The 14,170-nt window shown below is 40.7% G+C and overlaps 1 protein-coding gene across 2 annotated transcripts in view; it reads left to right on the plus strand.

The window, feature by feature from the left end:
* The window catches only part of MYH10 (myosin heavy chain 10), a 71,133-nt gene that overhangs the window by 46,263 nt on the left and 10,700 nt on the right, over window positions 1-14,170 (plus strand). For both annotated transcript variants that reach the window (XM_081848634.1, XM_081848635.1), the window contains 13 exons: window positions 679-800; window positions 996-1,065; window positions 1,160-1,320; window positions 1,609-1,717; window positions 1,812-1,943; window positions 2,739-2,945; window positions 3,083-3,220; window positions 4,387-4,510; window positions 8,712-8,883; window positions 9,596-9,808; window positions 10,357-10,501; window positions 11,303-11,509; window positions 13,002-13,106. In XM_081848634.1, the coding sequence (XP_081704760.1) occupies window positions 679-800; window positions 996-1,065; window positions 1,160-1,320; window positions 1,609-1,717; window positions 1,812-1,943; window positions 2,739-2,945; window positions 3,083-3,220; window positions 4,387-4,510; window positions 8,712-8,883; window positions 9,596-9,808; window positions 10,357-10,501; window positions 11,303-11,509; window positions 13,002-13,106 (1,905 nt within the window). The remainder of the gene's footprint in view (window positions 1-678; window positions 801-995; window positions 1,066-1,159; window positions 1,321-1,608; window positions 1,718-1,811; window positions 1,944-2,738; window positions 2,946-3,082; window positions 3,221-4,386; window positions 4,511-8,711; window positions 8,884-9,595; window positions 9,809-10,356; window positions 10,502-11,302; window positions 11,510-13,001; window positions 13,107-14,170) is intronic.

Consider the following 14,170-nt stretch of genomic DNA (forward strand, 5'->3'; position numbering starts at 1 on the left):
CGTTAAAAGATGCTTCTGATTTTCCCTTCCCAGTCGCTAATACTTGTTAGGAGTGACCTACTCTCAAGTAGGACCCTGGTAGAGACACATGCCCAACTGGCATGTTCTCTCCCTCCTGGTCGATCGTTCGGGAGCTTCAAAAGCTTTCCCCAACCTGAACATCACAGCGACTAATGCCAAAAGGCATTAGCACACTTAGGGATCTGCAGAGTATTCACAGTTTGCATAACAGAACTCAGTAGCTTAGCATTTTGGCTAATCTACGTTTATTTACATATAATAGACTCGGAGCATTCTAACTTAGCTCCATCCTCTTTCTCATCAGACAACAGAGAGAGAGAACAAAGGACAATAGTCCCACTTCACGGAACACAGTAACACAAAACATCTTGTCTCCGTCACTTCCCACACTGTGGAATGAAAACATACACCGTCATGTGATAGACAACAATCCCATGACTGCAGACACGGGGAATGAATCTCCAGCAATACTATTGACATTTGATGTATTTGTTGACATGATAGGGTTTGGATTTCATGTTTTGCACAAGTATTCAGAACCCCACTTGGTCCTTGTGAGTGGTTAGTTTCTTTAACTAGGTAAGGCTAAAAGCCAGAAGGATGAATACAAGGAGCTGCTAGTACTGTCCTGTAACAGAGCTTCTCCTCTGCCTTTAGGCTGGAAAGCTGGATCCGCACCTCGTTCTAGATCAGCTTCGCTGCAACGGTGTCTTGGAAGGAATAAGGATTTGTCGGCAAGGATTTCCAAACAGGATAGTGTTCCAAGAATTTAGACAGAGGTACTATAATAACTAGATTTGGCTTTTAGTGCAGAATGCATGTTTAGAGCTACATCATTTCAGGTGGTTAAACCCAGTCTTCCCCCTCATTATAACTTTCTGTCATTAATCAAGCGTAGCACGGGGATTAAATGAAAATTGGTGCCTGTACATTTTGATCAGAGCTTAACTAGTTGTTTTCTTATTGATTGGTAGATATGAGATCCTGACTCCTAATGCAATTCCTAAGGGATTTATGGATGGGAAGCAGGCTTGTGAACGCATGGTAAGTCATTCAGTAGCAATCTAACATTGCTAAAAACCATTATCTTCTTTGCCTTATAAATTTTGAAACAATTGGGTTTTGGATATTTGTGCAGATCAGAGCATTAGAGCTGGACCCCAACTTGTATAGAATTGGACAGAGCAAGATTTTTTTCCGAGCTGGTGTTCTGGCACACCTAGAGGAAGAAAGAGATCTGAAGATCACAGACATCATCATCTTCTTCCAGGCAGTCTGCAGAGGATACCTTGCCAGAAAGTAAGTGTTTATAGTAATCTTGGCAGGCGCTTATATTTGAAGTGCAGATTTTGTGGAAATGTTCAGTTAGCTTAATGAAAAGCACTGAGTTTACAGACAGATGCATGGTTATTTCACTGCTAAAAAGCTTGAGAAGCAGTCTGATGGAATAAATTTATTGCCAGGATAAAAAAAACAAAGCCTGAGTATTGCCCCCTTGCACTTGAATATGGCTTTGGAAATGCTTTGATGTGGCTGTTAAAATGCAAACATTCCCAACTGAAATGGAAAACCTTGGTTTGTGTTCAGGGCTTTTGCTAAGAAACAACAGCAGCTGAGTGCATTGAAAGTCCTGCAGAGAAACTGTGCTGCCTATTTGAAGCTGCGGCATTGGCAGTGGTGGAGAGTGTTCACAAAGGTAGGTTGTCCACAAAGGTCGGTGGTGGTGGTGGTGAAGGTTAGGAATTTTCAGCAGCACAAAAGTGGCATGCCTCTTGTGTCATACTTTGCAGGTGAAGCCCCTGCTTCAAGTTACTCGCCAGGAGGAAGAACTTCAGGCTAAGGATGAGGAGCTTCTGAAGGTGAAGGAGAAACAGACAAAGGTAGAAGCAGAACTTGAGGAGATGGAAAGGAAACATCAACAGGTTTGTATACACAATCTGACCTAGGCACAAAGTCGACCTTATTCTAATAGCATGTATGACTTTATTATCTACCTAGGCAAAATTAACATCTTAACTTTCTGTGGTTAGATACATCTAGCTAGTTTGTGTAGGAATAGAAAGCATATTGTGTGATCAAATAAACACGCAAGGAGTTATATCGAATACATTTTAATGACTGGCCTGGAGAAGGGGTGTGAAGCTGCACAGTGGATCGCTTTTGAAATTGAACTCAATCTTTTCTGGATATATTCATATAATCAGAGGCAGATTTAGGGCAGTGTAACTGGTTCCCCCACACTGGGCATGGAGCTGCAAGGGGCGTTGCAACTATGACATAGGTGAGAGGCAGGGGACACTGAATTTTGGCCTTGCACAGGGAGCCACTGAAATTTGAAAGACCAAAGTATGCATACACACACCCTCCCTGTATAGTTTCTCTCTACGTATATGGCTACTGATGGCAAAAATAGTTGGAGGGCTGGTATAGTGAACAGGAGCCTGGGCTAGATAAAGAATATATTTGTTCCCTCTTGTTAGTTTGTTCCTTCTTGATTCCATCCTTGAGAACAACTGGAGGAATAGACAGAAGATTGCAGCAAATAGCATCACTCAAAAGTCTTTCCTTCTGGTCACTGTGGTTGTCTGTGCATGCTTGTTCTTTCAGTAACTTTTAGGACTGGGTGAGCTATGCACGATGCTCCCATAACTATGAAATGGTTGTTTTTGACAATATATTGAAGGAGGATTGACAGTACTTTCCTACTGAATTTGCAGCTGTTGGAAGAGAAAAACATTCTTGCAGAGCAGTTGCAAGCAGAGACAGAACTCTTCGCTGAAGCTGAAGAGATGAGAGCCCGTCTGGCTTCAAAGAAGCAAGAGTTAGAAGAAATTCTGCATGATTTAGAATCCAGGGTGGAAGAGGAAGAAGAAAGGAACCAAGTGCTACAGAATGAAAAGAAGAAAATGCAGGCGCACATACAGGTATCTCTTGATGTGCTGATGGTAGGATGATTAGAAAATAAGTCTAAATTTTGGTACATTGACTTATCTTTGGTGAGACCACGTGAAAACTGTGGGCAAGTTATAATATAGCTGAGTTGAGCTTTCTGTTTTTTAAGGACTTAGAGGAGCAGCTCGATGAGGAAGAAGGTGCTCGGCAGAAGTTGCAGCTGGAGAAGGTAACAGCTGAAGCCAAAATAAAAAAGATGGAAGAAGAGATCTTACTGTTGGAGGACCAAAATTCCAAATTTCTTAAGGTGAGAGCAAATTGTGACACACTCCTTTAGAACTAGTGAATGTGGAAACAATAGTGCAATGCGTGAAAAGTGACTGCTGTGGGAGCCATCTTGTGGCTCCTCAATCTTGTAATCCAGAGAGTAATTGGCATCTGTTTGTTGCTGGATTTAGGACCTTCCCTGCCCCCCCCCCCCCGCAATAGAGCAAACTCTTGTCATGTATTGTGCTGCTATCATGCAGTGATGTCATAAGTCATGCAAAAAGGGTGGGCTTTGCTGTTCATACTGTGAAAGATAGCTTTGATTTAATGGCCACCTTCTAGAGTAGCATTCTTCAGCCTTTCCAAGCCCAGGTCCCACCTTCAATCCCAACCTGCATTTGGGGACCTGTTTCTATTTGTATGGCGGTAGTGCTATTCATTGTGACCTGAACATGCATGAGGGTAGTTAGTCACTGGTTTCTACACTTCCTATTTCAGATGCCTCCTAGATTTCATTCTCCCATCTCAAAATCACCATGAGCATTTTGGTCAGGAGGGTGACAGCACGTCTCTTCAAGTACTAAATTGCCCCTGACCCAGTATCTCCACCCACAACGGTTCTGTGGAAAAGTCTGCCCGTTTTGAGAATTGTAGCTTGTTGAACTTTATGATGTCCAGAGCAACCCCACCTCCAGTACACCCTTCCTTGTCCTTGGAGTTTGCGTCCACTGCCCCCCAATGGTGCTCTCTCAGTCCACCATTCCAGCTGGCCCATCCTGGCTCAGAAACTCAGTGTAAACCCCTGTACACAGCATCCTTCTCCAAATACATTTGGCATGTGTTTACCCTAGGGAGCTCTCACTCTACTACTTTTCCCCTATTTGAACCATTAAAAACATTTCCCCCTCATCCCTGGGGATATGTCCTGAACCAGATGATTTCTGTTGTGCCCTCTACTAAATATATCTGGATGAGCCCCATCTTTTAATTATCTGGAAGTAATTAAGTAACAAGGCTTCTTTTCAGCTTGCCCTGCACATTTTGCTTTAAAATCTTAGGAGGTTCAGTAAAATACGGAGGGGCAATGGAATTGTCCTGTCCTGTCGTATCGTTCATGCAGCCTCAAGCTGTATCTGCAGGACCCATGTCTATTGCTCTGAGCCCATATATGTACTACCTAACAGTTGCTTTCTTTTTCTCAATTAGGAAAAGAAATTAATGGAGGATAGAATTGCAGAGTGTACTTCACAGCTGGCTGAAGAAGAAGAAAAGGCCAAAAACTTAGCTAAACTCAAGAACAAGCAGGAAATGATGATCACAGATCTGGAAGGTTAGCAATTTCAAGATTTGCCATATGAAGGGACTCTCAGTAAAAGTCAAAAGTATGCTAACAATGAACGAAAAACAAGCTTATCACTGCCTTTACGTGTATCATTTTCTGGGACCAGAGGTACAATAATAGTCTTCCACAGTGTCAGTTTGGCAGCTATTAGGATTGGGCATTTGGTCAGAAAATATTTGTTTGATCAAGTATTTTTAAAGCACTAACTGTTGGAGCAATGATATTTTAATCAACTGGCTTGTTACTAAATAAAATCAGTGAATTTACAAGTTGACCTATGGTCTGCCTGCTCCCATGTACATGTTTACAATCACCACCACCACCCAAATACAATAAAACTCAGTATAAAATAAACAAATCAACAAAATCCTACACAAACCATGAAACAGCCTTCAGAAACCAGCTTCAACACGTTTTGGAATGCCTAGGCAGATAAAAAGGTCTTCACCTGGGGTTTAAAAGAAACAGGTCTGGTGCCAGGCAGGTTTCCATGGGGAGGGCATTTAATATACAAAGGGCCCCAACCAAGAAAACAGGCAAATGTCAAACAGGGAAGGCAAACTTCATATGGCAGAGGGACTCTCAGGAGGGCTTCTTTCTTAAAAAATAAATAAATAAATAATATAGTGAAACGAGAACAAGAATTACAAACTGAATATTCCCCCCTCCTTTTCCAGAACTCAAAGGCATAGTTCAGATAAAAACCATAGTTCATGCAAGCACTGAAGTGGAAAGAGGCTGAAAAGTTGCTAATATCAATATGAAAGAGAACGCTAATACATACATACATTGTGGAATGCAGCAGGTGCAGTTTGTCCTGTAGAGTTGTTGTTCGTGTGCTGAATGAATGGCCTCCAGTCTGCTATGAAAGTCTCCCTGCTTCCCCCTCCCCACTATCTGTATTTAGTTTCTGGGTCAGTTTTTCAGAAAGTGCTATGTCACAAATTATGTCATACCATTTTTGTTCCTTTAAGGGGGAAGGGCTTCTGATGACAAACACATTTTCATCTGCTTTACATTTTTAAAGTATTTTTTTTAAAGCAACTGTTGAACACAAGTTGGTTTTTAAAGACAAGTGTGCTGAATTGAAAGCAGGCTAGTTCTTTGGTTACCTGTTTCCCCTGCTTTTTATTTCTATCTGAATTGGTATGTCAGCAGTATGCTCCTGACTACTGCAGGGTGAAGGGGCAAGCAGTCTTCATTCTCTGTTACTGCTGATACATAACTAAATGGAAAAGCTAAGCTGCAACCTATCCAGTGCCATATTCCCCTTCATGAAATATTTCGCAGTATTTGGTCAAATAGGAGGTCAGTGGACAACATTTGACCGGTCAGTGGGCCAACATGCTAATCCCAGCTGTAACAAATAAGTTAATGAATTAATCAGGGTAAATACAGATTTTCAAATATTTGGACTTGCATCTCTTGGTATCTGAGTATTTCATTATTACAAATGTCAGCACAAAGAAAACTATTTAGGTTAGCAGTTTGCTTTCAGCATTGCAAATGCAAAAAAATGTGTTCAAATGTTCATTTGTGTTTTCTTAATAGCTATTCTGGCTGTTGGGCACATTCTTAATCTGACTTTTGTCTATGTTAAGTGGATTTTTTTAAAAAAAGAAGAAAGCAGCATGTCCTTCCTTACTGGAAAATACTGAATCTTATTCGTAGGAATTGGGTGTTGCTGTGTTGGCCCTATGGAACGACAAAAGAGGAGAATGTCTTTGTTTTGTACCAACTTCTGCATTCCTAGATTGTTATATGTTAGTGCAAATATCTAGGAACCTGGCATCACCAAAGCAAATTTCACTCCTATGTACAGTATACTGTTACTACCAGAGCCAAACCAACAAGAACAGGATCCCTTCTCTCACTGGGGCATTCAAGTCTTCATACCCCCCCCCTTCCTTACTCCAAGTTGCCTTCCAAATCTCACTGACTTCTCTCTCTCTCTCTCTCTGCAATTTTTTTAACATCACTGTTTATGCTGCACATTAGAATACTTTCTGGAAGTTCTTAGCATTTATTTTTGCTATCTCAACTTGCTTCAAAATAGAGTTATTTTTCTTTATCCCAGTGTTCTGTTTATAAAAATTTCCCCTTCTGTTCTTGGCATTCGCTGATGGATTATGTTTTGAGAAGAAATACCATGAAATATTTGCAGTGTTACATTTGCAATATCAACAGTATACGCAACCCCCTTCTTGGATTTAGATGTGCAATAATTTTTGGCTGTAAAACGCATACATCATAGAATTCTGACTTTCCATACACATTTACTTATCTTTGTGTCCTAATTTGGGAATAGTTTCTGCCTACAGTGCTGTGGCCACCTGACTTGATTCTGAAAGTATTACAGCTCTGACATTTAGCTAGATAGGCTGAAATTGAATAATAAGGATTGAAACTGACATCTGCCATATTTTTGAAGTTCATATTGCAATTTCTTAAGCTAGTCATAGCCTTTCCTTACACTTAGTAACCTGATACTGGAAGAAAGCATAAAGGTGTCACCATATACCACTTCATTGGCAGTCCAAAATTTAAGAGAATGCATTTTTACAGTTTCCCAAAGTGTCTTCCTTATTGTTTTTCTCCTCTGAGGCAGCAGAAATCCTATAGTTAGCCTAACTTAAGAGATGGATCTCTCCCAGTTCCTATTTCTTCCCTTTGCTTGGGAAGTAGACTTCCCATGAGATCTTTAGTTGAGGACCAGAAGCTTATCTTAATGCACTGAAGGTTTTCTTTTGCCTCTACCAGCAACAGTCAACAGGCAGGAGTTGTTAGTCATCTTTTTGAGACTGAGTGAGGAGATTCTATCCCCAACACAATCTCACCCAACAGGAAATTGGCACGTTTCCCACCTCAGCCTCTTCTGTGACCATCAGCCGTTGACTACATATTTCAGACAAGCTCCTCGGGAGACTTACTTTTCAGTAGTGCTTTAAATAACCAACAGACATACTAAAGAGGTTCCAAATACTTTTCAGTTTTCTACAGGATTTCTACAACCAGTAATTGTAGAGTACTTCTGGATACTCCAAAGATTCTTCAGTGGCTTCTAGCCAGATGTCTACAGTCAACTTCTTACTAGCAAATATTTCCTTTTATTTGGTACAGATGGAAACTTGTCTGCTGTGCTTTCCAGAAGTTAGAGATAGCTGCCTGCAAGAGTCTCTTTTATAGTCTCCAGAGAGCAAAGGAAAGCGCAGAGAACCCTTTTATGCACAAGCTATGCAATCATGTTTCAGAGTAGAAACTTTCTATAAACCAAATATTCCTTAATGAAATGCAGAATGCATCAGACTCAAAATGCATCAGGTTGTCATTTAAGATCCTTCTATTCCCTGCGAAGTTATTGCCTCAACCAAGTGCTCTTTTTCTTGTCTGCACAAATGCAGGTGCACACGTAGGCTTAACTACCTTAGAAGTTACTGTGGAATAAATTGATGTTTTTCTGGAGCTTTTGGACAAAAGGGTTCTAATCATGGTCTCCCAGGGCTGGTCAAGTTCTGTTTCTTAGCTGGTGAACCTCTGCTCTTGTCAGAGAACAATCAGGCTTCCTTACTAAACACCTTGATTTGTACTTTCATCAAGTCGTGATTTTGGTAATAGTTTGAGGACTTTGTGGGGAGAAGTTCCTTTCCTTAAGAAGTCTGCCTCCCAGGTTCTAGAGATAGGCAGCCCAGGATATCTTGGTCGCTGGCACAGAAAAGTCAAATGGCAGTCCATCATTGTGATAAAAACATCAATAGAGTCATTATTACATAAGTGACATACAGAGTTGTTCTAGTCCCAATTTTGTTGCCTTGGAAGATAGCAGAAATTAATCAGATAAGAAATGAAACATCACTGTTCCTCTCTAGGGTTCATTTATGTTCTTACAACACTGATTTTAAACCCAGACTGCATCGTTCTTCATGTTGGAAGTGTTCAAACAGAATGCTATTTGAAACATGATAATTTCCAGAAGCTCTGTCCTGTGGTAGTGATCTGTAAACTAGGTGCTCTAAATGTGTGCACTGAATTCCGGCATTTTCACTTGGGATTGATGCAACTCTGTGCCCCTAAATCTTGAATTAGCCATTTGGTTACCTTCATTTTTAGCAAGTTCATCCTTGGCATGCTCTCACAAGATAGTGTTTGGTAGACTAAAATTCCCCACTTACCATGATTGTGTCTCCTAAAGAGCGCTTGAAAAAAGAAGAAAAGACTCGTCAAGAACTGGAAAAAGCTAAAAGGAAACTTGATGGAGAAACAACTGATCTACAGGACCAAATTGCAGAGCTGCAAGCCCAGATTGAGGAGCTAAAAATCCAGCTTGCCAAGAAAGAAGAGGAGCTGCAGGCTGCTCTTGCCAGGTAGAATATGCAAAGATAGTGCTAGGTTATTTGGTATTGTAGGGTGCTATTAAGCTATTACTACATATTTCTGCTTTGTTGGTGCTGGGGTGCCTTGTAAATTGCACACTCCACAGCCCATCCCAGTAGCAGTTAAGAGCAGTAGACTCGTAATCTGGGGAACTGGGTTCGCTTCCCCGCTCCTCCACATGCAGCAGCTGGGTGACCTTGGGCCAGTCACACTTCTTTGAAGTCTCTCAGCCCCACTCACCTCACAGAGTGTTTGTTGTGGGGGAGGAAGGTAAGGAGAATATTAGCCGCTTTGAGACTCCGGGTAGTGATAAGGCGGGATATCAAATCCAAACTCTTCTTCTATCACATGTGTTTTTTTCTGAGCATCACCAATTTCCTTTCATGACAAGGAAAAAATAAAATAAAAATCAGGAGCAGCAGTGGGTCAAGGAGTGTGTGTTGTCTGTGGTGTCATGGCATCTGCAAGGACTCAAAATCTAGTCACTGTTGCTATCAACGCCATTTGATTTCCACCTCTTATTAGATCTCCATCTGCGACTAGGTAGACAGAATCCAGTACACTGCCAAATTGCTCTTCACTGATAAGTTTTCTTGTGGAAGTCTAGAACTCTTACTTGCACTCCCAACATTTGAATAGGCTTTTTGCAAAGCCCGGACCCCGAGCTTCATTCTTATTCTAGAAATTGTGTTGTGTTTCCAGAGGGGATGAGGAAGCCGTGCAGAAGAACAATGCGCTGAAATTAATACGAGAACTTCAGGCTCAAATTGCAGAACTGCAGGAGGACCTTGAATCAGAAAAGGCTTCACGAAACAAGGCCGAAAAGCAGAAGAGAGATCTAAGTGAGGAGCTGGAGGCACTGAAGACTGAGCTGGAAGATACCTTGGATACCACAGCAGCTCAACAAGAGCTCAGGTTAGTAGAAGACTAGATACATAACAAGGAATGTGTTCATAATGCTTTGATTCCTCATAAAGAACAAGCCCTACTCTGGTAAATCTGAAGTGCTGGCTACAACTCTCTGGGAGATGTAACGAGGGCAGAGCATAGTTGAAACTTTTGTTGAATCAAAGCAACATTAATGACTTACATCTGTGTAAAAATTCTCACACAGGAAGAGTTTCCAAAAGTAACTCAGCACTCCTTATATTTTAATAAACTTAGGACTGCCTCATGTCTTCTGACACAGATTAATCTCCAGTTTGGTGTTTTTTGTAACATTTAAATGGTGGTGGCTCTCCCTTGCTACAGAAATCTGCCTTTGGGGAATAAAAACTAAAACTAAAACTTGGTTATTCTATCCAAACTGGATTCTTCTTACTACTACTTCTGGGAAATGCTGGTAGATTGCTTGTTTCTGAAAACTATCTTAAATTTGCATAGAGGCAAAAATCATTGGAAAATAAACACTGTGGTAGAAGCTGCTCAGACCTTCAGATCTTGTCTTGCTGGGTATTCCTTAGGACAAAGCGTGAGCAGGAAGTTGCTGAACTGAAGAAAGCACTTGAAGAAGAAACAAAGAATCACGAAGCCCAAATTCAGGATATTAGGCAGAGGCATGCAACAGCCTTGGAAGAGCTCTCGGAACAGCTTGAACAGGCCAAACGAGTGAGTGGAAGATGCACTTGAATGCAGGAGAGACTGCCTCAGAGCCCTTCGTATATACTCTGTTGGGTTCAATTGAAGGAGGGCAGGATATTCATATATTAAATAATACATTCAAACAGATGTTAATACTCTTCTTTCATAATATAACTGCACAGTAGATACGGCTGCCATTTGTCTACTTAAGTCAGTTGATCTTGCATTTTTTTAACCAACCTATCAGCAGTTTTGAACAGGACAGTAGATAAACGTCCAACAGATTAAGGATGAAAATGCAGTAGTCTTTGCTACCTATCTCAGAAATGCAAGCTCATTTGACTTTGCTCATACGGGTGTTGTTCACAGATATGCACCTAAAAATTATAAAGTGTTAAGATTTGGGTCCCCTTGCATCCCCTGTGGAATTGTAATCTACAGTGGCAGCTCCTGCTCCACCCTAGGTATATCAGAACATTTCTGGCACATGAGGCCTCACTTTTATGATTTAATTGCTCACATAACCATTGTTATGACTGTAGCCGGTAGCATACGTGTCCATGTCAAATTCATGCATTTGTAGACACTTCCGCAGTAAAGTGTTACAGTTGTGTCGCAATGCAATATCTAAAGCTGTTTGGTTTCAAAAACAAATTCATATTGAATTTGAAGCAGCTAAGAATTCAAATCAGATGACCAAACTTGTGGTGCCTCAAATGAAGAAGCCGGTGAATTTTAGTCTGAATCTAGAAAAAAAGATTTTCGCCACAGGTGAAGCCTAGCTTTTATATTGCAGGTGAAGTGTGATTACCTTTCTTTTGCTTCTAGTTCAAATCAAATCTTGAAAAGAACAAGCAGTGCTTGGAAACAGATAACAAGGAGCTGGCTTGCGAGGTGAAGGTGTTGCAGCAGGTTAGATCTGAATCGGAGCACAAGAGGAAGAAGCTGGATGGGCAGGTACAGGAATTGCTGGCCAAGGTTGCAGAAGGAGAGAGGCTGAGGACAGAACTTACAGAAAAATCAAGCAAACTGCAGGTAAAGATTTGGATGGGCGATTATTTAGCTTTTTCTCTCAAACTTTTGATCAGACTACACAGTTTAGTGAAAAGCCTTCTAAAATGCTCCTGCTTGATACGGATGTAGTATTTTGAAAAATTGGTGTGGCATTAATGTCAGATAATAAGACAGGAGCTGCTGCTGGTAATACTTTATGTTACACTAGTTATCCTTTGGTGAGCACATGCAAAGTTTCTGCTTTGCATTGATATAGTTCTTGAAAGTTGAAATAGTTTTAAGCTCCTGAACAATGCAACGTTACTGTTCCTCTTGTGGCAAGGAGACTGTTTATAGAGCTCTTGTACCATTTCCCCTATCTTGAAGTGCCCATTTTCCCCCATGCAAGCCACACCCTGCTCAGAGAAACATTTTTAATTTTGAGAAAGTTACTTAAAACATCAGAGTGAAAATTACTCCTCATTCTGCTCACTACAGATTGTTGAAACTTTTTGTGGACGTTTTCAATAAAAGTATTCAAAAGTTCATAAGAAATGTAGGCCTTGGTTCAGGACTATTCTCCAGGGCCTTGTATCCTTTCCGGCCATTTAGTATATAACAAACATAATGAGCAGTAAAAATGTCAGAGAGATGGTTCACGGGTGTAGAATACTTTGGGGAAAATCTGTACCAATCAGAAACTGCTGCAGTAGGTGGAGGAGAATAGTTTTAAAATTCCCTTACAGTTTATCATAACACTTTAGGACTTATCATGAAATATATTGGAAGAGTTAAAGGACGGTATTTTATTTTATTTACTTTGCAGTCTAAGCTGCTTCAAGAAAATTCTACAGTAAAAATGTGCACAGGGTCAAACTTCTAAGTAAATTTCGAGCCTTTCAACTGCCACTTCATTTTGAAGCTGTAAAAAAGCTTCACTCATGTAATACACAACTGCCCAGTCATGCAAAGAGAACTGAAATACTGTTTTCCAGCCAATTCCAGTTTACCATACTAGATTAGATTAGATTAGATTAGATTAGATTAGATTAGATTAGATTAGATCAGGTCAGGTCAGGTCAGAGAACTAGAACCCTGTAGGAGTTCTGTTACCTCTGTTTGACATAGGACAGCGGTGATAATCTTACAGAACCTGAAGCAAGCATGCCTAAAAGGTGGATTATTCAACTGCATTACTCTAAATGTCTTGCAAATGGGTCCACTTGGGCTACTTTTGGAATCAATAGAATGCAGTTGCTGTTATCAAAGTACTTATCAATGTCATGGAGGAAACAAATAGCAAGATTCTCCTTAATTCCATTGCAGTTTCTCAAATCTGCTGCATGTTCTAAAGCGAAGTCTCATGTAAATAGTCGCAGACATAGCAGTGAGACATCAGAACATAGATATTTCAAATATTGCCTTAGATGAATACTGTTATGAATATCCTGTACCGAGGATGTCACTTTGGAAAAACACATTTTCTCAGAAGCAAGATGTGAGTACATTACCTCTAGATTCCTTTGCTTTGCAGAATGAGCTGGAGAGCGTCTCAAGTCTCCTGGAAGAAGCAGAGAAAAAAGGTATTAAATTTGCCAAAGATGCTGCCAGTTTGGAGTCTCAGCTACAAGATACACAGGTATGTCTAAAATTATAGAATGCATGTTTGTTTGAAATTCTTTTCTGCCATTCTATTCTCGCATAAGTCAGCAAAAAACCTATATATAAGCCAAGCAAAAATTAAAATGGAAGTACAAGGGGCTGGTTGTAATTGTGCTCTTCTGCTCATTTAAGAAATTTTGATCCAGTGGACACCTCAGCTAACTGAAGAGGAGGGGAGACTTTTTTGCAGCTGCTCACCCTGCCGAAATTTGCTCCGACATACTGGAGTCACAATGTGGATAAAAGCTGCAGTGGGAATTGGTGAAAATTGCCTCCCCTCCTCTTTCATTAGTGGGGTCCTCCACTAGATCAAAGGGCTCCTGTTCGTGGAAGGGCACAAGTGAATGTGTATAAATCAGTCATTATACATAAAATCAGAAGAAGAGAAGCAAATTAATTCCAGCTATGAAGGCCCTGCAAAATAGAAAGGTGTTCACGTTAAGCTGGAATGCTAATAAGAGGGAAGCCAATCTGGGCCTCCATGCAGCTGTTAGAACGGCGGCTGCTGTAGTGCACATAATACAACTCCTGTGAACTTACATGCCTGTTTCTGGAAGAGTTAAGGCCCAAGCATTTCTGAGCAACAGTGTACAGGTGACCCAAAGTGTTTTCAGATCTAGAACATGGAGCAGCACCCTTTGATGTTCTTGGTTCATTCCTTATCTGCACAGTGGAAATAAAGGTATTCTGCCTCAAGAGTTGTGCTGAAGATGAACAAGACAAGGTTTTTAATTGCATGCTCACATTTAAAATAATGGATTCCCTGGCAAGGATTTGTTCAAACCTTTTACACAACTTTGGACATTTTATGGCACAGGATTCCCTATGTCCTTTTGATGCTTACACTTGCTTCTGAGAAGCATGTTGGGTAACGCTGTTTCCACTGTAATGCATGACCAGCTCTGGCAATTCTGAAGTGCCCTTTTCCTGTTGTGCAATTAGTGTCATTTTCCTGATGGCAGCAGTCTCATCCCGTTTCTTGACAATAAGATGCTGGGATATTTCTTCATTTTAATGGACGACTCTTTTTGGCTGGGACCA

Source organism: Podarcis erhardii (assembly GCF_964252035.2).
Source record: "Podarcis erhardii genome assembly, chromosome: 2".
NCBI lineage: Eukaryota > Metazoa > Chordata > Lepidosauria > Squamata > Lacertidae > Podarcis > Podarcis erhardii.